This window comes from Pelodiscus sinensis, chromosome 14 (assembly GCF_049634645.1).
Source record: "Pelodiscus sinensis isolate JC-2024 chromosome 14, ASM4963464v1, whole genome shotgun sequence".
NCBI classification, from domain to species: Eukaryota; Metazoa; Chordata; order Testudines; family Trionychidae; genus Pelodiscus; species Pelodiscus sinensis.
In genome coordinates, this window is record NC_134724.1 from 36,068,316 (window position 1) to 36,095,336 (window position 27,021).

At 60.3% G+C, this 27,021-nt stretch overlaps 1 protein-coding gene across 3 annotated transcripts in view; it reads left to right on the top strand.

Annotated features, from left to right (window-relative positions):
- DUOX2 (dual oxidase 2) overlaps positions 1–27,021 on the top strand; it is a 72,911-nt gene that overhangs the window by 37,180 nt on the left and 8,710 nt on the right. For all 3 annotated transcript variants that reach the window (XM_075897467.1, XM_075897466.1, XM_075897468.1), the window contains 21 exons: positions 2,625–2,812; positions 4,245–4,446; positions 6,257–6,423; positions 6,564–6,624; positions 7,180–7,276; positions 7,661–7,751; positions 13,217–13,319; positions 13,538–13,698; positions 14,643–14,818; positions 15,298–15,416; positions 16,307–16,444; positions 17,279–17,392; positions 18,220–18,422; positions 19,288–19,473; positions 19,962–20,187; positions 21,901–21,994; positions 22,272–22,447; positions 23,726–23,795; positions 24,634–24,812; positions 25,318–25,548; positions 26,850–26,949. In XM_075897467.1, the coding sequence (XP_075753582.1) occupies positions 2,625–2,812; positions 4,245–4,446; positions 6,257–6,423; positions 6,564–6,624; positions 7,180–7,276; positions 7,661–7,751; positions 13,217–13,319; positions 13,538–13,698; positions 14,643–14,818; positions 15,298–15,416; positions 16,307–16,444; positions 17,279–17,392; positions 18,220–18,422; positions 19,288–19,473; positions 19,962–20,187; positions 21,901–21,994; positions 22,272–22,447; positions 23,726–23,795; positions 24,634–24,812; positions 25,318–25,548; positions 26,850–26,949 (3,082 nt within the window). The remainder of the gene's footprint in view (positions 1–2,624; positions 2,813–4,244; positions 4,447–6,256; positions 6,424–6,563; positions 6,625–7,179; positions 7,277–7,660; positions 7,752–13,216; positions 13,320–13,537; positions 13,699–14,642; positions 14,819–15,297; positions 15,417–16,306; positions 16,445–17,278; positions 17,393–18,219; positions 18,423–19,287; positions 19,474–19,961; positions 20,188–21,900; positions 21,995–22,271; positions 22,448–23,725; positions 23,796–24,633; positions 24,813–25,317; positions 25,549–26,849; positions 26,950–27,021) is intronic.

The window sequence follows — 27,021 nt, forward strand, 5'->3', positions numbered from 1 at the left end:
TCTCCAAGTTTTGAAGGGTAGAAGGGACCGTCCTGACCCTCCTCTCTGATCGCAGGCCAGGGACCCCAGCCAGCAAGTCCTGCAGCCAGCCCATCTTGCCGGGCCCAGCCAGTCTCTCGGGAGGGGGCAGGCGAGACGGGGTGTGCACAGGAATTGCTCTCTGGCCATTTTGGGGGGGGACTTTCTGTGTCCCCACTGATTGAGGGGCCTGGTCCCCGCTTGCCCCCGGCTGTCCGGGCTGAGGGCTCCTATGCAATACCCAGGAGTGGGAGAACCCGGAAGGTTTAGGGGCCTGGGATGGGCACGTCCCCCAAACTCCCCCGCGGTCCCTGGCTCCTTGGCTCTGCTTTGGGCTAGTTGTGACGCTCAGCACTGGCGATTCCTGCGGGGGGGGGGGGGTGGGCGGGCCTAGGCCTGTACCACCGGGCAGGGACCCCTCCCCAACCCGCCACGGGCAGCTGAAAGGCTCCCCATGAAGGGGACTGTAATGCTCCGGCTCGGCCTACCAGGACTGACGCCTCCTTGGTCTTCGCACACTGAGCATCACTCCCAGCGGCCAACCACTCCTCCTGTCCCCTCAGGACCCTGGCAGACCTGGCTCAGAGGCCGGGTGGTCAGGCTCTTCCAAGAACCGGGATGGGCAAGGAGCCAGGCACAGGTCAGGCTGATGACAGTCACGTCTCTAGCCAACTAAGCTGGGGGGAGAGGTAGATACGCTGGAGGGCAGAGATAGGGTCCAGAGTGTCTTAGACAAATTGGAGGATTGGGCCGCAAGAAATCTGATGAGGTTCAACAAGGACACGTGCAGAGTCCTGCACTTGGGACGGAAGAATCCCAAGCATTGTTACAGGCTGGGGACCAACCAGTTAAGTAGTAGTTCTGTAGAAAAGGACCTGGGGGTTACAGTGGATGAGAAGCTGGATAGGAGTCAACAGGGCGCCCTTGTAGCCAAGACGGTTAATGGCATATTAGGTTGCATGAGGAGGAGCATTGCCAGCAGATCAAGAGATGTCATTATTCCCCTTTATTCGGCGTTGGTAAGGCCACATCTGGAGTATTGTGTCCAGTTCTGGACCCCCCACTACAAAAAGGATGTGGATGCATTGGAGAGGGTCCAGCGGAGGGCAACCAAAATGATTAGGGGGCTGGAGCTTATGATTTATGAGGAGAGGCTGAGGGAGTTGTGTCTGTTTAGTCTGCAGAAGCGAAGAGTGAGGGGGGATTTGATAGCAGCCTTCAGCTTCCTGAAGGGAGGTTCCAGAGAGGATGGAGAGAGACTGTTCTCAGTAGTGACAGATGGCAGAACAAGGAGCAATGGTCTCAAGTTGTGGTGGGAGAGGTCCAGGTTGGATATTAGGAAAAACTATTTCACTAGGAGGGTGGTGAAGCACTGGAATGGGTTACCTAGGGAAGTAGTGGAGTCTCCATCCCTGGAGGTGTTTAAGTCTCGGCTTGACAAAGCCCTGGCCGGGTTGATTTAGATGGGATTGGTCCTGCCTAGAGCAGGGGGCTGGACTTGATGACCTTCTGAGATGTCTTCCAGTTCTATGATTCTATGATAAGGGGATGGGTTGATGAGAGAATATGATCTTGGTAACTAATTGACCATTCATTTTCAGTGGGAAATATGTCAATGGAGGGATGATAGGAGTTACTATAGAGAATTTCTGGGTGTCTGGCTGGTGGGTCTTGCCCACATGCTCAGGGTTTAGCTGATCGCCATATTTGGGGTTGGGAAGGAATTTTCCTCCAGGGTAGATTGGCAGAGACCCTGGAGGTTTTTCGCCTTCCTCTGTAGCATGGGGCGCAGATCACAGCTGGAGGACTCTCTGCATCTTGGGACCTTCAAAGTATTTGAAGGCTTCAATATCGGAGATATAGGTGAGAGGATTATTCTAAGAGGGGTGGGTGAGATTCTGTGGCCTGCACTGTGCAGGAGGTCAGACTAGATGATCATAATGGTCCCTTCTGACCTTAAAGTCTATGAGTCTATGAGACAGGCGGCCCTGCTGGGGGTCTTTGATGAAGGGGCTCTGGGTGAACCCTGAGTCCGGCTGCCCAGCCACACAGAGGGGTCACAGTACTCCACCCCAGGACTCCTCCCGTCCGGAGACCTCAAAGCGTGGGAGGAACCGAGACATCAAGTGACTTCCCCAAGGTCAGCTAGCAAAGCGGTGGCAGAGACAATGTGGGTTCAGCGTGGCCTTTTGCTCAGCATTCCCGTGTTCCCTCCCCCAAGGCACGCTGAGGCCCTCAACTATGTCAAGTTGGAGAGGCCCCGTCGCAGCGCCAGGTTCAGGGGCCTGGGGAAATGTGTATTATTCTGACAGAAAGGGCAATGAAAATGGTACCTCGGCGGGGGTGTGACTAACAACGAGTCGTTTTTCGGTATTTAGAGGCCCCTCTGAGGCCTCCGCTGCCACTTACGTAGCGTGTACCTCAGTCCAGCCCTGCAGCCCCCAGATGCGTCTCCTCCGACCCGCTCAGACTGAGCTCTGACCGGCAGCTGTGATGTTGTGTCCCACAGAACGAGCTTGAATCCCGAATGCGGGGGTGGGGTGGGCAACTGACCACCCGCCCTCTCCCAGCCGCCCGCTCAGCATCCCTGCTTGTGTGTCCCCCAGGTTTCCACGTGCTCGCAGAGACCCTGTCGGTGGAGAACCCCGGCTGCCCGGCTGAGTTCATCAACATCCTCATCCCCCAGCGAGACCCCGTGTTCGACCCCGAGGGCACCAGCGACATGGTCCTGCCCTGCCAGCGCAGCAAGTGGTCTGTGGAGACGGGGCAGAGCCCCAACCACCCCCGAGAGCAGGTGCAGGGGCGGCGCCGCCTTTTCTCTTCCCTTTTTGGCTGGGCGTAGTTCGCCGCCGGCTGTTTGCAGGAGTGTTTCAGACCTGGCTGGGCCGAGGCTGGGCAGGTGCCAACAGGCCTCAGCGACGGGCAGGTGGCTTAGGAAGCAAACTAGCTTAGGAAGCAGCGCTGTCCTCGCATGCCCTACTCACCGTGCCCCCCTCTCCAGGACCTGAGAACAGCACAGTTCCCCCAGACGCGCTAGAGCAGGGGGTGGGGAACCTTAGGCCCGGGGACCGGATGCAGCCCCGGTTTGCCTGGATCTAGCCCCCAAGTCTCCTAGCCCTCCCCAGCATTGGGAAGCCTGCGCTGGTACCCCAGCCCCCCTGCCTCCCCCCCGTGGGGCTGGAGCACACAAAATCTACTAGGCTGCCCCCCCCCCAGGCTCTGGTGTGCCAGGGGAATGTGGGGAGGGTCTTTCGCCTTCTCAGTCGGGGCCTCGTCCGTGATGGTTTGGTTTGGATTGTTTGCTTCTCACGTGTGTGCGGCTCCCGGCTGGTTTTTCTGTGGGTCAGCAGCCCCCGACCCAGAAAAGGTTCCTCAGCCCCGCACTGGAGAAACATGGCAATGGAATGGACTATGCAGAAGATGCCGTGTTGAAAACGCAGTGACTGAGCGAAGCAGCTTCTGCCAGGCCTGCCCCCCCCCCCACCCCCTTGCCAAGCATTAGCACTGCAGTATAAGTAATTCATCGCAGAGTCCTCTGGGACGCTGGCAGCTCTCGCCTGGTCCTCCAGGTGCCACCCAGAGATCCCCATCTCAGTGGAGCAGCCAGGCTGCTATCTCTAGTCTTTACAAAAGAAAGCTCAGCCATGCATGGGCGGCAGGTAATGGAGGCAAGGGAAGGCATTGCCTTCCCCAAACTGTTTTTTACTGCCCAGCCACCCTGGAGGGCTGGGGTCAGCGCGCAGCGGCCTGGTGGCCAGGGAAGGCAGGGACCACACTGCTCTGCCCCCTGGTGGCTGGGAAAGTCTGGGGCCATGCCACGCAGGGTCTTGGGGAAGGGGTGTGGCTTTGGAAGGAAGGGGTGGGGCTTCGGCCATTTATATTTTCCAATGAGGCCATTTTCCAGTGAAAACGTTGGCCCCCGTGAGACGTGAGGCCTGGCTGTGATGGATACAGACTTCGCAAAGCCACAGCAGGCAACGTGGCTCTAGGCCTGAGGGAGCAGCCGCCAGAGGGAACCCTGGTTAGAACCAGCCTCCCAAGAGCAGGCGTGCTGAGGAGAAGTCCAGTACTTCTGTCCCCTGAGGAAAACGCGCTGGGCATCTCGCCGGGCGGGTAGCTGGCCCTCTGCCCGAGGAGCCGAGCTCTGGTCTCTCGCCATCCCCATGCTGACACCAGGAGGCTGCTGATGGTCCCGTTCTCACCCCGGCCCCTGCTTCTCTCCTCAGATCAACGTGGTGACGGGCTGGCTCGACGGAAGCGCCATTTATGGCCCTTCGCATTCCTGGAGTGACGCCCTGAGGAGTTTCTCCGGTGGGAAGCTGGCATCAGGGTCAGAAGCCAGCCTCCCGCAGCAGACCAACGGGAGAAACTTCATGTGGAAGGCTCTGGACCCGTCCACCGGGGAAGGGGGGTCCCAAGGGATCTACGGTAAGGAAGCCTCACGATCCATTTCCCACCTTTCAGCCTCCCCTTTGAGAGGTTATTTCACGCCCTCTCCGGGCTGAGGTCTCCAGCCCATCCTGGATCAGAACCAGGCCCCAGTTCCCCGCATGAGCCCACCGCTGGGGGAGAGCATGTGCGCCCAAGCAGGGCATCACCGCGGTGCAGGGAGCAAGGGACTGGCTGGGGAGGCCGGATGCCCCCTGCATCTAGGGAGCCTGCCCACACATGAGCCTGCTTGTTATCCGGGTGTGGTTTGGAACCGAGGCTCAATCGGGCAGCGCCGTGATGAGAAATGTCTCTTAGCACCCGCGGCGCTGCCCTCCGGTACCGACAGACCCAGGCTGCACTGGCCAGTCGCCTAGACTTTAAGGCCAGCAGGGACCATTGGAATCAGGCCCACCCATCCCTCCAGCCCATGCAGCCCTAGGGCAGTTACTGGGTGGCGCCTCCGGGCAGAACCTCCAAGCTGCAGAGTGTCCGAACTTTGGCCCAGTTGCTGAAGCTCCGCCCATTCATGCCCGCAAGTGCACCCTGATTGGCTCCCTAGGGGGAGGAAACTCGGCCAGGTGGCCACGCTCAGGGACGGTCCCTCAGAGAAGGTTCCCGTTGGCATAACGTTGCCCAGATCACAGTAAAGCCGGCTCCTGGCAAGCGGTAAAATGCTGGAAAAAACCCCTCGGTGCCCAGCTGGGGAAGGAGCCGGGGGCCCAGCCCGAGAGGGAGAGAAACGCCAGATCATGCCAGGGGGGTGCCAGGAACCCCAGTGTAGGCTGAAGATGCAGTGTAAATTTAAAGCAGCTCCCAGCCCAGCCCAAACCTACTCTCCCCCTCTGATCTCAAATGATCTAGGCTGCTGCTAACAAACCTGCCCGGCTTTTCCTGAAGTCTCTACCCAGCCACCCTTTGCTCTCTGGCCCTTTACGTGGATCGAGGATGCGCCCAGCATCTCCCAGGGCTGCCGGGTCATGGGACGGGGCTTACACCCCGCTGCGGGTGGGACGTGTTCTGACTGTGCATCGCTCAGCGGACACCTGGGTCAGATACCTGACCGGTGTCTAACAGCTTTGTTTGCTCTGCCCTTTGTCCACGAGAAAAGATAAAAAACCATCGGGAAAAAAAATTAATTCAGCCTCTTTTCTTGGTGCACCTTGTGACAATGAGTTTGCTCTGCTCAGGGTTCAAAGGATTTCCCCTTTGCCAGCGCTCAGTGTCTTGCTTTTTAAATCCATCAGCTGCCTCCTTGTTTTCTCGATTTCTCCTGTGCGATCTCTCTTACTCCTCTCCCATATACAGCGAGAGGACTAGAAAATAGTGACTGGTGACCTACAAGAACGAGGAAGGGCTTTTATCTTCTCTTCTCCCTTTCTTCTGTTCCCCTCTGGCTGGCAGACCTGGGCATCGAACACCCTCTATCCAGTTCCAACACACAGCCCTAAGAACACCCCCTCTCCTCCCTCCTGGCAGCAGTCGGCTCTGTGATGTATTGAAAATTCTTGAAAAAGCCTACCTCCCATTTTAAGAGTCAAGGGGTTTCTTGGTTCTTCTTGCAGGGTGGAGGAGGCTGGAGGGAGAGGTGCAGTTTGGGTTTTCAGCAAAGAGTCTTCGAAGAGCTGGCCGAGAGCTAGAATTGCCTCAGGGAGCAGCTCGCTTGTGTCTCTCTGGTTTTGGTTCTTGTGGGGTAGTGTCTAAGCAATCAAGTCATGTTGTGTGGCAAGCCCCTAGCAAGAGCAGATTGTCTTCACTGAACGTCTCTCTGTCTGTACCCTGCATGTCATGGGCTGCTTGGCGCGTGTAGACTTCGGGAATGCCAGAGGGAACGAGAACCTGTTCCTGCAGGCCGAGAGCATCGCCTGGTTCCGCTACCACAATCTCCGGGCCTCCGAGCTGGCCCGGCAGAACCCCGGCTGGTCGGACGAGGACGTGTTCCAGCACGCACGCAAGTGGGTCATTGCCACCTACCAGGTGAGGGGGCCGGGAGCTGCGTGCGGGGGAGGGGAAAGGGGGCTGGCATGAGTGAGAGCCCCAGGGCGACGCTGGCCAGGGCCTCTGTCCCGTGCAAGGTGGGGGTGTGTGCTGATGCCAGCGCCTCTTCTCCCCTTCAGAACATTGTGCTGTATGAGTGGCTGCCCACGTTCCTGCAAATAAATGTCGCCCCGTACCAAGGTGAGCGGGCAGGGTAGGAGGGGTCTGTGGGGAGCAGTGGATGGCCTGGGAAGGGAGGGGCCCTGAGGGGGGCAGTGGGTGGCCTGGGGAGGGAGGGGCCCTGAGGGGGGCAGTGGGTGGCCTGGGGAGGGAGGGGCCCTGAGGGGGGCAGTGGGTGGCCTGGGGAGGGAGGGGCCCTGAGGGGGGCAGTGGGTGGCCTGGGGAGGGAGGGGCCCTGAGGGGGGCTGTGGGTGGCCTGGGGAGGGAGGGGCCCTGAGGGGGGCTGTGGGTGGCCTGGGGAGGGAGGGAGGGGCCCTGAGGGGGGCAGTGGGTGGCCTGGGGAGGGAGGGAGGGGCCCTGAGGGGGGCAGTGGGTGGCCTGGGGGGGTGGGAGGGGCCCTGAGGGGGGCAGTGGGTGGCCTGGGGAGGGAGGGAGGGGCCCTGAGGGGGGCAGTGGGTGGCCTGGGGGGGAGGGAGGGGCCCTGAGGGGGGCTGTGGGTGGCCTGGGGGGGAGGGGTAGGAGAGGCTCTTCACCCCTGTGCTGGAAGCTGCAGCTCAGAGCTGCTCCTCGTTGCAGGTTACAAGCAGCACGTGGTTCCCAGCATCTCCCCCGAGTTCCTGGTGGCCATGGTGCAGGCCCTGGCGACCATGGTGCCCCCCGGAGTCTACAGGAGGTAGGGGAGCCCTGTGGGGGGTGGGGCTGCCTTCCTGCTGGGCAGGCCTGTGGGCAGCTGGGCCAGGCAGGTCCCAGGGCTGCTCCGCTCCACAAGGAGGGGTCCTTCCCACGCCCCAAAAGACACAACCCTCCAAAGCATCCCCCACCCGGCGCTTCCCTGCCAGCTCCTCACAGCCGGGCTGGCACCGCTGGGCAAGTCTGGGGCCACGTGGGCTCCCTGCTCTGCCTTTCAGAGGCGCCCGGGGCCCCATGTATCTAGCCGGACACCGAGGTGCTGTCTGCACTCTCGGCTGTTTCCTGGGGGCTCAGACTCCAGCAAGCTGCAGAAGCCCCCCTCCCTCCCGGGAAGGGCCGCAGACTTTACCCTCCTCCTGTGTTCCAGAAACGAAACCTGCGATTTCCCAGAGGTGATCAACCTAGACGGCACCAAGTCGCCGGCCTTCCGGCTCTGCAACAGCTACTGGAGCAGAAAGGTACCGGGGGCTGGGAGGGGCCGCGCAAGGGCAGGGCTCCGCTCCAGAAGCAGGAGGGCAGAATTTAGGGAGCCGCTTCTGCACAGCAGGTTCTTGATGTTCCAGGTGCCCCACCCCGAAACTCCGATTGTAAAAATGTCCCTGAAGCAGCTCCCGGCTGTTGTGCCAAGCGCTGGAAAGGCTGGAAAAGGCAGTGAAAACTTCCCTGCAAGAGCTGGGACCTGGCTCAGTGACATAGAATCCCAGGGCTGGAAGAGACCTCAGGAGGTCAGAGTCCAACCCTGTGACGGCGCGTTGGGGGTTCCCCGTCTCCTGCACCCTGAAATGGCACAAACAGACTGCACCAGCCAGTGGAATTGAGGGTGGTTTATTGCTCCTCCAGCACAGCACAACACAGATGTAGTCTGGTCACAGGAACTGGGCTAGGATGCCTCAGGCCCCCTTGAGATGGGGGAGACTGGGCCCCTAAACTCCAGCCCCTTCTCCTAGGCTCTCCTCCATGCCCTCCGACAGCCAGCAACCAACTCACTAACTTCCAGCCCTGCCCCCCAGCCAAGGCAGCATCCACCTTCCTTTGTTCCTCTCCATGGGGGGTGTCTGGCCACTGGTTTGCATAGTGACTCATCCTGTTTTGCTGGGTCGTGGTACCCACGGCAGCCAGTGGGGGTTCCCCCAGAGCCAGCAGCATAGAAACCAGCCAGGTACCCCCACTACGTCACAGTTCTCCCCCCTCCGAGAGCGAACTGAGCAGGGTCACTCCGCTCGTGACCTAGGGAAGTTCGGGTCCTCTGCGTGGGAACCCGCCCTGGGGACATGGGTGCTCCCCTTGACTCGGGCCGGCCGTGGCGAGGCCCCACATGAATTGGCTTCCCTCTGTCCACTCGCCGCCCCGCTCCAGGGTGACTGGCCCAGGCCTGTCCTCGGGGGTCACACCCAGCCTTCCACTGGCCTTGATCTCTGGCCAGGGTCTCTCGGGCCGGGGCCATGAGCCCAGCGAGCCTTCTCTGGACAGCCAGGGCGGCTTCCATCCCCGATGCTCCATCCAGGGAGGACTTCCCCTCCCATAACTCTCTCAGCAAGCCCAGAGGGTCTATCTGGGGTAGAGACCCCCAAGCCGCTTTCCTCCTGTCTTGGGCCTTCCCGCCCCTCTGGCAGGAGTCACAGGACCGGCAGTACCGCTGCACGGCTGTAAAGATTCCCGGCCAATAGAAGTGCTGGAGCAGCTTCAGCCGGGTGCCCCGGATCCCCCGGTGGCCCCCAACGGGGACATCGTGGGCCAAATACAGCAGCTTGAGGCGATACTTTCGGGGGACGACCAGCTGCCGCTCTACCCTCCATGCCCTCGCCTTCCTGGGGGGGAGCCACTCACGGAACAGGAGCCCACGCTCCCGCAGGAATCTCTCCTGGCCACCTCTCCCCCGGGGCTGAGCTGCATGGAGGCCAGCTTGGTCCCTCAGCCTCTGCAAGGAGGGGTCTGCCTGCACCTCAGCCTGGAATTCAGCTGCTGAGGCAGGGATCGGGACCTGTCCCCCACCTCTGCCTAGGTCCGGAGTTCCAGCCTGGCTGGACCCCGTGCCCACTGGGATGGGACCCTGAGGACGCTGCCAGGAGTCCTTCCCTGGACCCATGTTGTCAGCCCCCCGCTGGCTCTGGCTCCAGGTAGTGACTAGAGCCCGCTGGGATTCATGGGGCCACTCCTCTAGGTCATTCCCCATCAGCACCTCGGTGGGCAAGTGCGGGTGCACCCCCACTTCCTTGAGGCCTTCCTTCGCCCCCCATTTCAGATGCACCCTGGCTACCGGCACCTTAAACGGGGACCCGTCTATGCCCTTCAGGGTCAGCTGCGCGTGGGGTAGTATCCGCTCCGGGGCCACTATGTCGGATCGGGCCAGAGTCACCTCCGCCCCCGTGTCCCAGAAGCCCGTCACCTTCCTACCATCCACCTCCAGGGGTATGAGGCACTCGCTCCGCAGGGGCCGTCCTGCCCCCACCCGGTACACGGAGAAATCCGCCTCCTGAGAATCAGACCTCCCAGGGGAGGTGCACTGAGCATCCTTCCCCTCTCTCTGAGCTGAGGTTTGCCTGCCAGCCCCTGCCTCTGGGGCAGCCTGCCCTTCCTCCCACCCCAGCCAGTTAACCCTGGAAAGTCCCCGGTCCTGGGACCTGGTGCACTGAGCCCTCTTGTGGCCTTTTTGCCCACAGCGATGGCAAGTTAGGCTTTGGGCTGTCTCTGTCCAGGCCCTGGCTGGTTCTCTGGGGTGCAGACGACCTGTTCCTTGGTCTCGCCCCGTAGTTGACTCCCTCCGTCGCTCAGCCAAGATCCGGTCTCTGCGCGGTTCCCTTTCTCTCCGGGACTCCCGTTCACACCCGGACCGGCTCTCCGTGAACTCGTCCGCCAGTCTCCCGGCCTCCTGGGGGTTCTCTGGTCTCCGGTCCTTGAGCCACAGCCTCAGTTTGGGTGGGCACGCTTCATAGAACTGCTCCATCATGACCAGCTTGAGCAGCTCCTCTGCGGTCTGGGCTCCGACTCCAGACACCCACTTGCGGCAGTATTGCGCCAGGCGGGAGGCCAGGTCCACATAGGTCTCCCGTGGCCCTTTCTGTACCCCCCGGAACTTCTTCCTGTACATCTCGGGGGTCAGCCCGAACTTGTGCAGCAGGGCCTCCTTGACTCGGTTGTAATCCCCTGGCTGTAGGTCCTCCAGCTGGCTGAGCACTCCGGCCGCCTCCTGGTTCAGTGCGGGGATGAGCTCCTGCAGCCAGTCAGCTGGGGGGACCCGTTGCAGTCCACAGGCCCTCTCAAAGGCACTGAGGAACCCGTCTATGTCACCCATGTCCTTCAGTTGGGCCACCACGAGCCTCTCCAAGCGTCTGGCAGTCCTGGGACCCTGGGGCCCATCCGCACTTGGCGCAGCCGGTGCCCCGCCGGTTCTCCGCTCTGCCATGGCCAGCTCATGCTGCCGCTGCCTCTCTCGATCTTGGCGCTCCTTCTCTCGGTCCTCTACTTCCAATTCCTTCATCCGCAGCTGGATCTCCAGCCGCCGCAGCTCCGCTGGGCTGGCCCCTGCCCTAGAGGGGCTACGGCTTGCAGGCCTCCCGGGAGACGCTGTCTCATCTCTCCGGTGGGTTCCAGCGCTCCTCCCCCTCTCTGAGCCTGACACACTCTCAGGGGGGGTCTGGCTGCTTCCCCTGGGGACAAGATCCTGGCCCCGTGGCTGGTCATTATCTTCCAGCTGGGCAATCAGCTGGGCCTTGGTTGCTTTCTGCACAGGCAAGCCCCTCTCTCTGCACAGCCCCACCAGCTCTGCCTTCAAGAGTCGGGCGTAGGCCATCTGCCCGCTGGGCCCCTCGGTGCAGACTCACCAGTCTAGTGCTGCAGCGCCCCACGATTCCCAGGAACCGCTTCGCTCTGTCTCCGGCACGCCTGGCTCCAGGGCTCTTGCTTCTACTGCGCCTTGTCGCTTGCCGCTGGAAGCTCCATCCACGGGGTGCAGTGCATCCCACTTCTGACACCAGTGTGACGGCGCGTTGGGGGTTCCCCGTCTCCTGCACCCTGAAATGGCACAAACAGACTGCACCAGCCAGTGGAATTGAGGGTGGTTTATTGCTCCTCCAGCACAGCACAGCACAGATGTAGTCTGGTCACAGGAACTGGGCTAGGATGCCTCAGGCCCCCTTGAGATGGGGGAGACTGGGCCCCTAAACTCCAGCCCCTTCTCCTAGGCTCTCCTCCATGCCCTCCGACAGCCAGCAACCAACTCACTAACTTCCAGCCCTGCCCCCCAGCCAAGGCAGCATCCACCTTCCTTTGTTCCTCTCCATGGGGGGTGTCTGGCCACTGGTTTGCATAGTGACTCATCCTGTTTTGCTGGGTCGTGGTACCCACGGCAGCCAGTGGGGGTTCCCCCAGAGCCAGCAGCATAGAAACCAGCCAGGTACCCCCACTACGTCACAAACCCCCTGCCCAAAGCGGGGCCACCCCAACTAAACTATCCCAGCCAGGGCTTTGTCAAGCCGGGATTTAAAAACCTCCAGGGATGGAGATTCCACCCCTCCCTAGGGAACCCGGCCCAGGGCTTCCCCACCCGCCTAGGGAATGGTTTTTCCTAATATCCAACCTAGACCTCCCCCACTGTAACTTGAGCCCATTGCTCCTTGTTCTGCACCTGTCACCACTGAGAACAGCCCCTCTCCATCCTCTCTGGAACCTCCCTTCAGGAAGTTGCAGGCTGCTCTCGAATCCCCCCTCACTCTTCTCTTCTGCAGACTAAACAAACCCAAATCCCTCAGCCTCTCCTCATAGGTCATGTGCTCCACCCTTCTGATCATTTTGGTCGCCTTCCGCTGCACCCTCTCCAATGCGTCCACAGCCTTTCTGTAGTGGGGGGCCCAGAACTGGACACAATACTCCAGGGCTGTGTCTAGACTGCATCCCTTTTCCGTAAAGGGGATGCAAATTAGAAACATCGCAATTGCAAATGAAGCGGGGATTTAAATCCCTCCCGCTTCATTTGCATAAACATGGCTGCCGCTTTTTTCCGGCTCCTAGCTTTGCTGGAAAAAAGCGCCAGTCTAGACGTGGATCTTTCGGAAAATAAGGCCTTTTCCGAAAGATCCCTTATCCTTATTTTAAGAGGAATAAGGGATCTTTTGGAAAAGGCCTTATTTTCCGAAACATCCGCGTCAAGTCTGGCGCTTTTTTCCGGCAAAGCTCCGAGCCGGGAAAAAGCAGCAGCCATGTTTATGCAAATGAAGCGGGGGGGATTTAAATCCCCGCTTCATTTGCAATTGCGATGTGTCTAATTTGCATCCCTTTTACGGAAAAGGGGTGCAGTCTAGACACAGCCTAGATGTGACCTCACCAGTCCCGAATAAAGGGGAATAATCACTTCTCTGGATCTGCTGGCAATGCTCCTCCGAATGCAGCCCAATATGCCATTAGCCTTCTTGGCTACTAGGGCGCCCTGTTGACTCATCTCCAGCTTCTCATCCACTGCCATCCCCAGATCCTTTTCTACCAAACTGCTGCTGAGCCAGTCGGTGCCCAGCCTGTAACAATACTTGGGACTCTGCACTTGTCCTGGTTGAACCGCATGAGATTTCTTCTGGCCCAACCCTCCCATTTGTCCAGGTCACTCTGGACCCGACCCCCACCCACCAGCGTTTCTCTTCCGGTTTCTCACTGAGGTCTAAGGGCACCAGATCATCAGCTGGGGTAGATCTGGGCAGCCCGGTGCAGCCTCTGAATCCGGTTGATGTGCGTTAGTCAAGCACGATGGCTCCACGGAGGGGTAAGCGGGTGGGAGTCGCCAGTCTGTGCTTGGCAGGAGCTCAGAGTAGACGATCCAAGGGTCCCTTCCGGCTTTATGAGCCCAGGTTCCTTTGGATGCTGGGTCCGGTGGGTGCTGATCCCCCAGGCCTGTCACAGCTTCACACCCTAATGACAGAGACGCTCCTTCCTTTAGAACCCCAATCTCCTGGCCGTGCGGGACGTGGACAACCTGCTGCTGGGGATGAGCTCCCAGATCGCGGAAGAGCAGGACAACGTGGTGGTGGAGGATCTCCGAGGTGAGGACACGGTCTTGTGGCAGTTTGGCCGCACGTCCGTCTCTGTCAGCTGCCTGGGGCTGCAGAGATCTGGGGGTTAAGATGGGTCCTTGAGGCAGGGAAGGAGGCCTGGAGGGGGAAAGGCCTCTCGGGGCCCCTGCTGTCCTGCCCGGGAAGGGGGACCCCTGGAGCTTGTTTTGACATGACTGTGACGTTAGCTCCAATCTTGTTCTCCTCAGACTACTGGTACGGGCCCCTGAAGTACTCCCGCACCGACTACGTGGCCAGCTACATCCAGCGGGGGCGCGACCTCGGCCTGCCCACCTACAACAAGGTCCGGGAGCTCTTCAGCTTACCCCCCGCCCAGAACTGGTCCTTTTTCACCCACGTGGACGCAAAGGTCAGAGGCCCCGAGCGGTGGTTTCCCCTCAGCTACATGGGAGAGCTTCTGCTACCCTCGTCTCCAAGCGTTAGCTGGCCTGGTGCAGTCCCAGCTGCCACAGCCTAGTGCGGACACTGGCACATGGGCCAGACAGGGTTTCTGTCGGTTCGCTGCTGGCTGTAGCCGGCTACCGAGGCTCACGAGGGTGCGTCTGTGCAAGCCACCACCTCTCCAACTGTAGTGCGGACATAAGCTTTGACTGGTCAGTAGGAAGGGCAGGGAGTTCTGGCCACGTTCTCCCCAGCTCTCCCTCCGGCCTAGCTACAAGTATCACCAGCCCCGCCCCCATGTTCCCTGTACGCCGAGCACTTGTGCGGCCACTCAGCAGAGATTCCAGTGCAGCCCAGCTGATCAGCACCATGCCCACAGCTAGGTTTGTGTTTCTCCTGGTGGTGCACATCCCCACATGTGCACATAACAAAATGTATTCCGCACATGGATGGAAAAGATTAGAGGGAACATTCCTGCACCCTGCTTCTGCGGCGTCACTCTGCTGGGCGAGAGGCACGCTGGGAGCCCCTGTACCTCATGGCAAGGCTCCCCCGAGGATGATACGGGGGGGGTGTCATCTACACGGAGGGGATCTCCGTGAGGAATTGGTGGGGTTTGCAGGCTGGGGCTCTTGGTACCTGCCAACCCCAGTTTGGCCAAGTCTTGAAATCTTTGTGGGGGGCAGGGGCAGAGGACCTATTGGGCATGGTCCTTCCTTCCTCCTGCCATTGCAGCGGGAAGGCTGTGGGCCCGTACAGGGTAATACACACAGCTGGCATTGCCACCATCCCATAGCCAGCTGGCGTTGCCATAAGACCCCAAAGGCCTAATGAAACGTGCCAAGGTTTTACGTTACACGCCCTCCCACCGCAGTGCACGGGTGTAATCAGCCCTCGGGGCGTGTTCTCCAGGTCCGTCAGGAAGTAGCTGCCTTGTACGCCAATGACATCTCCAAGCTGGAGTTCCTGCCGGGGGCCCTGCTGGAGAACAACCAGAGTGCCGGAAGCCTCTCCAGCGCCATCATCTCGGACCAGTTTACGCGCCTGCGGGACAGCGACAGGTTTTGGTTTGAAAACAGAAAGAACGGGTAAATGTCTCTGCCTGGGCCGCGGTCCCCCTGCAGCAGGGCTGTGGGGCACTGTGCATGTCCCCCACCTGTCACGGGTCTGAGACTGGGCCGGGGGCCCTGCCAAGTGGGAGCCAACGAGCAGTCCCAGGCTGGCGGAGGATGGGTTCAGCCTTTCGCTGTCCCAGCAGGGCCCTGGCAAGCTGTGATCGCGCTGCTGCAGAGCCTCGCTTGTCCGTCCTCGTCCCCGGGCCCTGCGATGAGGCGGGGCGGCAGGGCCGGGGGTGGAGCCTTTGTGCAATGGGCAGAGCCAGCTCTGGTCACACGGGCACGACCCAGCGCTCATGCCCTGGCATGGCCATGAGTCACGCTGTGGTCTGTGGCTTGCAGCCCTGGGATTCTGCCCAGGCTCATCTGGGGAGGGGAGGGGTTGGGGGGGGGCTCACACACGCTCCTGTTCTGTGGGGGGCTCTTGCTGAACGCCAGGTCTCTTTGCCCAGGTTATTCACACAAGCGGAAATTGACGAGATTCGAAAGATCACGTTCCGGGACGTCCTGGGTAACGTCACCTACGTGGGGCCGGAGGCCTTCCCAAAGCAGGCGTTCAGCTGGAGCGCGGGTGAGTGTTTCCCATCAGTGCTGCTGGCCAATGGCTGCTGTGTCCCTTCCCCCTTCCCCAGGCCCGTCGGAGGCTATACAGGAAGCTGGCCCACGACCCCCTGCCCGCCAGGTGGTTTCCAAGAGAGCAGGTCTTCTGCGACGATTTGGAGGCCCAGACCAATGGAGCCGGCTCCGGTCACATGGGAACGCCCCAACACTCGCGCCCTGGCATGGCCATGAGTCGCCGCTGGGCTGGCAACGCATTCTGGGTAGTGGCAAAGTGAGGCCCACAGCTGGCGGGTAGAACCCCAGAGATCCCAGTCCAGCCCCTCTGGCTAACAGCCTCGGTCGCTTTCCCATGTCACTGGCACATCCCCGGTGCCCGGCCTTGGCCTGAAGCGAGTCGGGCACAATTCGTCTGTGAGCCGCGGCCCGTGTTGCCCCTGGTCCTTTTGGTGCTCGGCCCTATGAAGTTCTCCACGGATGGTGCGAGCCCGTTGTGTTCTCCATTGCGTTCTCCCAGGCCCGTCGCTGGAGGTTTATTGATTTCTCTTTAAAATATGAAAATCCTACCAGTGTGCTATTGCCCTGTGGGGGTTTCAGCCTTGCAACACCCCATCATGATACTGCCTGGCCTGGAACGCCTAAGACACGTCATTCCCTTCCTGGCCACCCCCGGGACTCCTGGGGGAACCGACGTTGCCACCCAATCCAGAGCAGGCCAATTCAGTGCCACGGTGCAGCCACCACGGGGCCCGTGCAGCACGGCAGGGCCCCGGCCGCTCAGCCTCTGGGCGGGAGAGCCACGTCGGGCCTCCAGCCCTGCCGAGCGTGAAGGGACCCCAGCGAAGCCCTCCCAGGGCCGCGTCGGCATCTTGGCACTCAGAGCCTCTTCTCTCTGCCCTCCAGCCGATCGGTGTCCTCAGCCCGGGCAGCTAACGGCGGCGCTGCTGGCCAACTGCACGCCCATGACAGTGCTGGACTATTTCGAAGGCAGCGGGGCCGGATTCGGGCTCATCCTCGTGGCGCTCTGCTGTTTCCCCTTAGGTTTGCTACGGGCCGTCTCGTCCTTGCCTGGGGGTTGTGCCAGGTCCCGCCGGGGGCAGAGCCCCGGTGCCGCCAGCTGGCCTCAGCAGGGGTTGCAGGCCCTCGCCTTGGGATCTGGCTCTGTGCTGTCCTCGGCGCGGAAACGGCCCGGTCCCGGCGGGCGGGGGGACCTCCGAGAGCTGCCGAGACCCTTCAGCTCCTGCCCGGTGCCGTGGGGAGATGGGTGCTCGGCAGCCTGGCTGGGTCACTTCACCACGCCAGGGTCCCCGTGACACCGGGGCCACGCCCGGGGGGACCGGACCTCACGTGGCGCCTAGGCGTGGGTGGGGGTCTGTGCCCGGTCGGCGGGCAGATAGTGCCGTGGCCCCGTCTGACGGAGAGACAAAAGGCAACGGTCTTCGCCAGCAGCAAGGCAGGTGTTAGAGGGAAACCTTCTAGCCGGAGGGGGGCTCGGTTACGAGGGAGCGGGGGAGGCCCCTCCCAAAGGGTTTTAAGGGCAGGTTGGGCGGGTCTAGGTTTACTCGGTCCTGCCTTGTCACCGGGGGCCGGACCAGATGCCCAGGCCCCTCCCAGCCCGCTGCCTCCATGGTCATGCGACTCCGTGGTCCTAGCAGGCGTCTCCGGTGGGACACGAGCGATGCCGGAGACGGAGGCAGAGCCGCACACTGAAGCTGGTGGCGCTTGAGAGGTGCCCTAGCGGGGGAGGGGAGTGGCCCTACATTGCCTCTGGGCCCCGTGGGAGGTGGGACTCGTTGAAGGCCCCTGCCGTGAGCCTGGTGGCCCTGGGGGGTCCCCTCGCCTCATCTCCCCCTCTCCTGCCCCTTTGCTCCCCAGTGAGCCTGTTCGTTGCCTGGATCGTCGCCACCTTCCGCAAGCGGGATTTCAAGCGGCTGCAGCGGAAAGCCAACCCCAGCCTGAGGAAGGAGGTGTCGGGCGAGGGCGTGCAGGGTGAGGCGGGGACCTGCAGGGGGCGCCCCGGCTCGCTGCATTGGGTGGCTCCTGTGTAGCCCAAGTCACGCATCTGCCAACCCCCCCTTGCTGTCCACATGGAGCCCATCACCATCAGGGGCGGGTGCTCCTCCCTCCCCAGGGGAAGGCAGGTGGCAGCTTCTGGGGCAGGCTGCAGGAAGCTGTGGGACTCCTCCCCTGCATTGCCCACTTAGCATGAACCCCCTCACGCCTGCGGGGGTGATCTCAGCCCTCCCCCTGCCCCCCCGCCGTGGGCATGGCCTGAACGTAGCCTCCAGCCTTCAAAATGGAGACTGGTGACCCGACCTCGGGCTCCCTTGCCGGGTGGAAGTGAGGAAGACAATGGATGTGCCTGGGACAGAACCAGCCCATGGGACTCCAGAACCGCGCCCATTGCTTGGGGAGGGCAGGGTTGTGGGTTCAAGTCCTGCCCATGCACCCTCTGCCCTGGGAGTGGCCGGACAGCCAACACAGGTTGCCCCATTAGGAAAGCAGGATGAGGGCGGTGGGGAGGGCTCTACGGTGGCTTTGGGGACAGGGCATCCACCTGGGGAGAACAGGGTGGGTTCAAGCCCTGCCCCCTCCACCCAACCTGGGAGTGACCAGGCTGCCAACACAGGATCAAGGGCCCCTCTGAAGAAAGGGGGAGGAGGGTGGGTTTATTTGCTGGGGGGTGCAGGGTTGGGGGCTTGAATCCCACCACCCCACCCTTGGAGCAGCTGGGCAGCCAACACCCTTCCCGCCCCTGAGTAGACGCATTTGGAGTCTCCTCACCTGGTGCCCAACACCCTGTGTTCTCTCCCCAGCCTTGGAGTGGCAAGGTCCCAAGACGGACAACAATCTCGTCTACCTGCAGCTTCACCCGGACAAGGCCATCAAAGTGCTGGACGGCCGGCGAGCCCTGCTCCGCAGCATCAGCCTGAAAACCCAGTCGCAGGTGGACGTGGTCCTCTCCATGAACAGAGGGAACAAGGCCTTGCTCCTCAAGGTTCCCAAAGAGTACGACCTGGTATGTAACGGGTGACGGGACGAGGGAGCCCGCTCTCTGCAAGGAATACGTTCCCGGCCCTGCACCTCCCTTAGCCGCGTTCTTGGGAGCCCCAGAGAAACGCTTCTGCAGGGCTGGGAATCTTCACTGACTGTTTCTAGGTAGCGGAAAAGAAGCTTCTACTAAGAGCTGATCCACCACTCCTGCCCCAAAGTCCAGTTTGAAGCGTGTGTGGTGTTTTGGATCCTGTATTGCCCCTCTTTGGTCCACACAGCATGAAATGTGTGAACAGCGGCTGTGCCCAGTTGGCTAAATAACAACCTGGGCGCCGTAGGGATGGGTCAGAGGTGTGGGATGCTCTGATCTAGGCAGAGAATGTGTCAGATGGGCCCGGAGGTTCTGCTGTTCATGTCAAGAAGCTGCAGGCTTCTCTCAAGCAATGAACCGATGTCCCCCACCTGGAAATGGACGTGTCGCCCGTTGGGTGGGCCTGTACGGGGGGCAGAGCTCCTGTGCCTAGGCGCAAAGAGAACACGAGAGGGAAGAAACATGAGATTTCCAAGTGGCAGCCTGATTCGCTGTGAGCGGGGTTCCCTGTAAGCCGAGTGCTGGGCTGGCAGCCTGGGATTCAGGTGGATTAGCAGAGCGCCTCCAGCCTCCAGCCTCCAGCATGTGTTTCTATGGGAGGTGCGCATTCACACGGGCCTGGGTGCGCACAACAAAATTTATCCCGTCCGTGGGTGGAAAAAACAAGCGGGGGCACTGGCTGCGAGTGGCTTTGGGGGCGTGGCATTGTAGCCGGGTTTAACACGCCGGTGGAGACCCATTCCCAGCCAGGCCATGCGTGGTGCCCGCTCACCCTCTCCTGCCGGGGGGGCTCCACCAGGTGCTGCTGTTCGATGGCGAGGCGGAGCGCAGTGACTTCATCCACAAGCTGACCGACTACCTGGAACGCAGCGGGCTGTTCCTCAGCGTGGCCGACATGACGGAGCAGAGCCTGCTGAAGAGAGCCGTGACCAAAGAGCAGAGGAAGCGGATCCTGGAGACTTTCTTCAGGCATTTGTTTGCCCAGGTACGGCCCCGTCAGTGCGAGGCAGCGGCGGGCGCCCAGGGACATGGAGGGTGGCTCCGGACAGAGCTCGGCACGTGATACCGCTGCCATTACTGGCAAGACACACACGAGGCCAGGCCGCCCTCCCGGTCCGTTATACACTGAGCACAGGCCGTGCTAGGAGAGCCCTGTTGAACCCCCGGCAGAGGCTCTTGCACGATGGCGTGAGTCCCCCAAGCCAATAAATGCTTGGCTAAAACATGGGCTGTTTGCTTAGAGCTGGGCAAAGACCTTCAGCTTCTGTGTGGAATAGGAGAGGTGCGGATTAGCACAGCTGGAGTGGAACGGGAGGGGAGGGGATTAGCACAGGAGGGGGAGGGATCAGCACGGATGGGGAGGAACTGGAGGGGAGGGGATTAGCGCGGCTGGGATGGAGCGGGTGGGGGGGATTAGCGCGGCTCTGGGTGCTGAGTACGGGACTCGCCTTCAGCCTGCCTCTCTCCACGCAGGTGCTGGACATTAACAAGTCGGACGCCGGGGACCTCAACTCTGAAACGTCCTTGACAGCCAAAGAGTCCCTGAAGTGTGAGCTGAGCCGGGCTGAGTTTGCGGAGTCGCTGGGGCTCAAGCCCCAGTCCATGTTTGTGGAGTCCATGTTCTCCCTGGCGGACAAAGATGGGAATGGGTATCTCTCCTTCCGGGAGTTCCTGGACATCTTGGTGGTCTTCATGAAAGGTGAGACCTTGCAGGAGGACCGGAGAGAGTCACTCACTCACATTGCCAGCAGGAAACCTCTTGTTGCAGTCACAGCCCTAGCTAAACAGCTTCCTCCTTCCTCCACCCTGCTCCCCAGCCATCACACTCAGCGGAACCTCGGCATGGTCCCTCTGTCAAATGAAACATAAAGGAACGGCCGTGTCCTGTCCTCCTGTAGTCACTGGTGTCCACATGAGTTCACAAAAGCAAGGGAGACCTCCACCTGTTAACTTCTCCTGTAGCTCTTTGACTGACAAGCTGGCTGGCAAAGTTTGACTGGTTAGTCTCTGAAGCACGGTCAACCTGTGGAACTCCTTGCCACAGGATGTTGTGAAGGCCAAGATTTTAACAGGGTTCCAAAAAGAGCTAGATAAATTCATGGTGGACAGGTCCGTCGATGGCTATTTGCCAGGATGGGCCGGGATGGTGTCCCTAAACTCTGTTTGCCAGAAGCTGGGAATGGGTGACAGGGGTGGATCACTGGATGATTCCCTGTTCTGTTCATTCCCTTTGGGGCCCTGGCATTGGCCACTTTCGGGAGGCAGGATCCTGGGCTAGATGGACCTTTGGTCTGACCCAGTGTGGCTGTTCTGATGTTTTTAAGCTACCACGACCGGGCATCACTCCGTGATGTTACTCACAGGATGTTCTGATGCACTAGCAGACGAGTAAAGTTCCAGCAAACTCCCCTGCTGCCTCTTCAGGAGGCAGTGGCAGGGGGCAACCCACAACCACCCCTGCTATCACGGGCTTTTTGTCCCTGCTGTGTCGGGCAGTTTGGGGGAGTAGCTTGCCTGGGGAAGTCCGGAAGGACTGCACTGTAGTGGGTGCATTCGGGAGCTTCCTTCAGAGTGCGTCTACATGGTGAAATTGACCAGAATCACTACAGCAGCGATTCTGGGATAACTGCCTCTGTAGACACTCGAGTTAGAAACAACCGTGATTTTATTCCTGGCCATAGCGCCAGACTCTGTCCCAGTTTCACCCCAGGCTGGAAAGGAACACACGCCTGCAACACATTAGGAAATAAGGCCAAATGAGATAAGGAGGCTGCCAGCAAACCTTTGCTCCATGCTGATCATTAAGACTAGAACTAAGGGAATCGTTCAGCGTAAATAATTTGCTGGGCAGATGTTGCCGCTTTCTCTCTTTGTAGCCTGCAGACAGGTAATGACGGTGCCAAGTGTTCCTGCAGCTTTCTACAGTGACTCCTCCTTGGCTGCGGGGTGGTTCGGAAGGAGCCCGCTGGCGATTTTCCAGCTGTGTGCCCTCATGGGTTCATATATGAACCCGGAGGGTTGATTCTGCTCCCCAAAATGCCGCGTTGTGTCCTTCCCTAACCCACGTGTGAACTGTGAATTCGCACGCGAATATGTAGGGAAGCATTTGAAATGGACGAACGTTGTGTTCGGCCAGCTGTCGAGTTCTCGTTTCACGTCTGTTCCTGCTGGGAAAGCTCACCAGGCAGCGGAGAGGGAAATCACACACGGGGAGCAGCCAACACAGCTGAAACAAGCTGGCTTAGGTCCCCCGACGGACGCTGGCGGGCGCCGTTCTGCGGCGCGTTCACAGCTGGGACGGCGAGCGGGTTACTGCGGGCCCCAGGAGCCCCACCTGAGTCCGGGTAAAATGCTTTAGTTGGCAACAGAAGCAGGAGGAGTTGCTTAGTCCAGCCGCCTTCTTCCCTACCAGGGTCCCCGGAGGAGAAGTCCAAGCTGATGTTTGCCATGTACGACGTCGACGGGAACGGCTTCCTCTCGAAGGAGGAGTTCTTCAGGATGCTGAGGTATTCCTCGGGGGCGGTCGGCTCGGCGCGCGCTTCTCTCACTCGAGACGCTTCCCGGGGTCCAGCCTGAGCCCCTGGGGGTCCAGCGTGGGCCCAGTACTCAGAGCTGAGAACCCCGGGCCCGGTCCTGCTGCCCTGCCCAGCCTCTTCTGAAGTGGCTCGAGCGCTGGTGCCGCCGCCAGGTGGATGTCGCCTGCTGCCCCTCGCCCTGCCAGGCCTGGGCGTTCCCCGGAGCCAGCGGAGTGCCCTGCAGCGCCGCCTTTGCCCCTTGCTCCAGGTCCTTCATCGAGATCTCCAACAACTGCCTCTCGGGCGAGCAGATCGCGCAGGTGAGCGAGTCCATGTTCCAGGTGTCGGGCTTCCAGGACAAGGAGGAGCTGACGTGGGAGGATTTTCACTACATGCTGCGGGACCACGACAACGAGCTCCGCCTCACCCAGCTCTGCATCAAAGGTCAGTGCGGCAGGGGCGGGCCAGGCGACCTGGCTGGGGGGCTGGCCCCAGAGGCAGGGCTGGGGGCGCTGGCCCAGAGGTCCTGTCTGTCCTCCAGCGGCTCTTCTCCTGCAGCCCAGGTGCTACAAGGTGGGGAAGGTGCTTTCTGCTACGGAGACTCCACCCGCTGGCCCTACCCTTGTGCAGAGCAGGCTGGCGCCCTAGTGACAGGGTCCCGTTGCCTCCCAAGCGGAGAGCCCGGGCGCAGCACGGGGCCCAAAGCAAAGTGCTCCGCTCAGGAAGGAACAATCTGTGTCCCGCACACAGAACGGGAAGCGACAGTCTAGGGAGGAGTCCGGCAGAAAGGGATCGAGGGGTCAGAGTAGCCCACCAGCTAAACATGAGTCAACAGTGCGACACTGTTGTAAAAAAAGCCAACACGATTCTGGACGTACTAGCCAGAGTGCAGTGAGCGAGACCTGAAAAGCCGTTCTCCCGCTCTACTCCGCGCCGATTAGGCGTCAGTTGGAGTTTTGTGTCCAGTTCTGGGCACCACGTTTCAGGAAAGATGTGAAGAAATTGGAGAGGGTCCAGGGAAGAGCAACACAAAGGATGAACGGTCTAGAGAACAGGACCCCATGGGGGAAGACTGAAAGAATTGGGCCTGTTTAGTTTAGAAAAGCGACGTCTACACGGCGGCAGTGTTTCGGACGAGGAAATGCAAACGGAGCGCTCTCATTTGCATATTCTCCTCCGAGACTTTTTCCGCAAAAAGGCTCGGAGGAGAATATGCAAATGAGAGCACGAGGTTTGCAAACGAGCGCTCCGTTTGCATTTCCTCTTCCGAAACACTGCTGCAGAGTAGATGTAGCCTTAGAGGGGTGAAGTCGGCAGCTGTCAAGTATCTAAAAGGGTATGTCTACACTACCCCGCTAGTTCGAACTAGAGGGGTAGTGTAGACATACCCAAAGGGTGTTACAGGGAGGAGGGAGAAAAATTGTTCTCCTTGACCTCTAAGGACAGGATGAGAAGCAATGGGCTTAAATTGCAGCCAGGGAGGTTTAGGTTGGACATTAGGAAGAACTTGCTGCCTGTCAGGGTGGTCAAACGCTGGAGTAAGATGCTTTGGGAAGCCGTGAAACCTCCGTCATGGGGCAGCAGGTTGGACAGACGCCCGTCAGGGAGGGACGGTGCTGGGCCATGCCGTGGGGGCAGGGGACTGGACTGGAGAGCCCCTCCCCATGCTAGTGCTCTGCGCTCATCGCCGTGTCCCACGTTTGTGCTTTCTGCTCCACACAGGAGTGCCTGACGTGTTCAAGACAAACATGAACAACCGCGTCTCCTTCATAAACAAGCCCAGGACCAACGGGTAAGCTGGACCCTGAGGCCTGCAGCTGCTGCAGTCCCTCCTCCCCACCTCGCGGGGGAAGGGGAAAGAGCCTCCCCGCTCTGGTTTCTGAGGCCTTTTCCCCAGGAGAGGAGCCCCTCACACCGGGGGGAGCCTTCCCCATTTTGGTGGCCACCTCCAGCCAGGGAAGGAGTCATTTTGTGAGACACGTCTCCCTTGGCGGAATGGCTGCTGTTGGCCTGGCTCTGGGGTGGGGGCAGTTCTAAGCGAGGTCTGTCCCAAGCCCCCGGCAAGGGGGACGCCCCACACATCCCCCCCCCGGCGTCACTCGTCACCCTCACCTCTTGACGAGAGCGGGGGAGGCGCGAGGCCCCGCCCCACGGCTGGAGCGACACAGCAAGGAAGTTGCAGCCGACTGTTCCATCGAAACTCCTGTGAATTTACTGATTCCCTTTGGAGTTCCCAGCCGTCTGCCGTGTCCTTGCTGCTGTCTCTGGACTTTCCAGTTCCTGGGATTAACGGCCTTTTATGGCCGCCCTTTAAAACGTATCTTATCTGCCTTGATTGAAGTACCTGTGAGTTGTTATCAGTCCCTAGCGAGGCTGCCCCTTCCCGGAGAGCCGGCTGCCGTTGCCTGATGCACCTTTGCATCGTCTCGCTGCTCTCATTCCCGAGCGGGAGTGTAGCAGTGAGCCGAGGCGCCAGCATCTCCGCCCCAGGGAACCCGCACGCTCAGCGGCACTAAGGACCGGCCCCACGGCTCCATGACTGAGCGAAGCCCTGAGGACGTTCTACCCCCGCGCGGGCGGGAGTGGGGCCACGGTCACTTCCCCGGGAGCTGACAAGGTTTCTTTCGTAGGACGACGCCTCACCAGCCGCACTTGTACACCGAGGCCCAAAGGACCAAATACCAGCGGAGCAAAGTGCACCAGAAGGTCCAGCAATTCAAGCGGTTCATCGAGAACTACCGGCGCCACATCGTCTGCGTGGTGCTCTTCTCCGCCATCACAGCTGGCGTCTTCGCCGAGCGCGCGTACTGTGAGTGCAGAGCGCCCCCTGCTGGCGGGGCGGGGCGGGCTGCCGGGAGCAGGGCCCTGTGTGCTAGGCCACCCGACGGGGGGTTAGGAGACAGCAAGGGGAGTGTAGGACACAGCTGCACAAGCCCACGTCAGAGCAAGGAGAACGGAGGTCCCCGGTCAGACTGACAGGCGGTGCAGAGGGGCCAGGTTCTGGCCAGCGTGGCGTTCTTTCCCCTGGCATAGAGCTAGTTCCTGTGCCTGCTGCCCACACCTTGGCATGGGGCGATTGGGGGGGCATAGGAGGGACAGATAGGGTGCATGCGGAGTCCCCAGTCCTCCACTGGCATGACGTTCCAGCGGGGCACGTTCAGACAGGCCCCCTCCATCACCGGAGGACCAAGGCAGGTGCTGGCAGACCAGCCCTCCGAACCGGCGCTGCCCACCGCGCCCTGGGGACGTGCCGGGTTGGTGGAGGCGAGCCCCGCCCCGCCCTGCCAATGACCCCCGCCCTGCTTCCTTGGCAGACTATGGATTTGCCTCGCCGCCCACCGGAGTGGCGCAAACCACCTTTGTGGGCATCATCATCTCCCGGGGGGCGGCGGCCAGCATCTCCTTCATGTACTCCTACATCCTGCTCACCATGTGCCGCAACCTCATCACCTTCCTGCGGGAAACCTTCCTCAACCGCTACGTCCCCTTCGACGCTGCCGTGGACTTCCACCGCTGGATCGCCACGGGCGCCCTCATCTTCTCCAGTAAGTCGGCCATGGGGGCGTGGGGGTGATACTGACGGGGAGAATATTCCCCAGAGACAGACCTCGGCCAGGGCTGGTCAGGACCCCTCTCCCCCCCACACACACACATGCGCGCACGGAGCGACACTGGCAAACACTGCATCGTAGAGCAAGCCTTGGTTGTCTGGCTCAGGCCCTGTGTTTGGGTCTCGAGCACTGGTACCCGGCCGGGCGTCCCCATGTATCTGCTCTGTCATAAGAACATCAGAACAGCCAGACTGGGTCAGACCAAAGACCCGCCCAGCCGAGTGTCCTGTCGGCCCACAGTGGCCAATGCCAGGTGCCCCAGAGGGAGTGAACCGAACAGGGAACCATCACGTGATCCATCCTCTGTCACCCATTTCCAGACAAACAGAGGCCAGGGACACCATTCCTGCCCAGCCTGGCTAACAGCCATTGATGGACCTAACCTCCATGAATTTCTCTAGTTCCTTTTTGAACCCTGTTAAAGTCCTGATCTTCACCACATCCTCTGGCGAGGAGTTCCACAGGTTGACTGTGCGCCACGTGAAGAAAAACTTCCTTTTCTTTGTTTTAAACCTGTTACCTATGAATTTCATTTAGTGACCCCCTAGTTCTTATGTTACGGGAACAAGTCAATAACTTCTCCTTATTCATTTTTTCCACACCAGTCAGGATTTTATAGACCTCTAGCCTATCCCTCCTTAGTCTCCTCTTTTCTAAACTGAAAAGTCCCAGTCTTTTGAATCTCTCTTCAAATGGGACCCGTTCCAAACCCCTCATCATTTTTGTTGCCCTTCTCTGAACCTTTTCCAGGGCCAATAGATCTTTTTTGAGATGAGGTGACCGTGTCTGTATGCAGGATTCAAGCTGGGGGCGTCCCATGGATTTATACAGAGGCAATAAGATGTTCTCTGTTTTATTCTCTGTCCCTTTTTTAATGAGTCCCCACATCCTGTTGGCTTGTTTGCCGGCCGCTGCGCCCTGCGTGGGTGTTTTCCGAGAACTCTCCACGCTGACTCCAAGAGCTCTCTCTTGCATCTTTGTTGCCAAATTGGTCTCCCTCATATTGTATGTGGAGTTGGGATGGTGTTTTCCAATGTGCGTTACTTTGCACTGATCGGCATTAAAACTCATTTGCCATGTTGCTGCCCAGTCCCCGTGCCTGGGGCGAGCCCTTTGCCGCTCTCCGCAGGCCGCTTTGGACCGAACTGTCGTAAGCAGTTTGGTACCAAATGTTGCCACCTCCCTGGTGACGCCTGTCTCCGGAGCACTGAGCACGCTCTGTCTTTGCTCCGCAGTTCTGCACACCTTGGGCCACGTAGTGAACGTTTACATCTTCTCGGTCAGCCCGCTCAGCATCCTCTCCTGCCTCTTCGCCAACGTCTTCATGGACGATGGGTGAGTGGGGGGGGGACGCCATGGGGAGGGGCTCGAGAGCTCTCATCCAGCCTGCCCACGAAGTGATCTCCT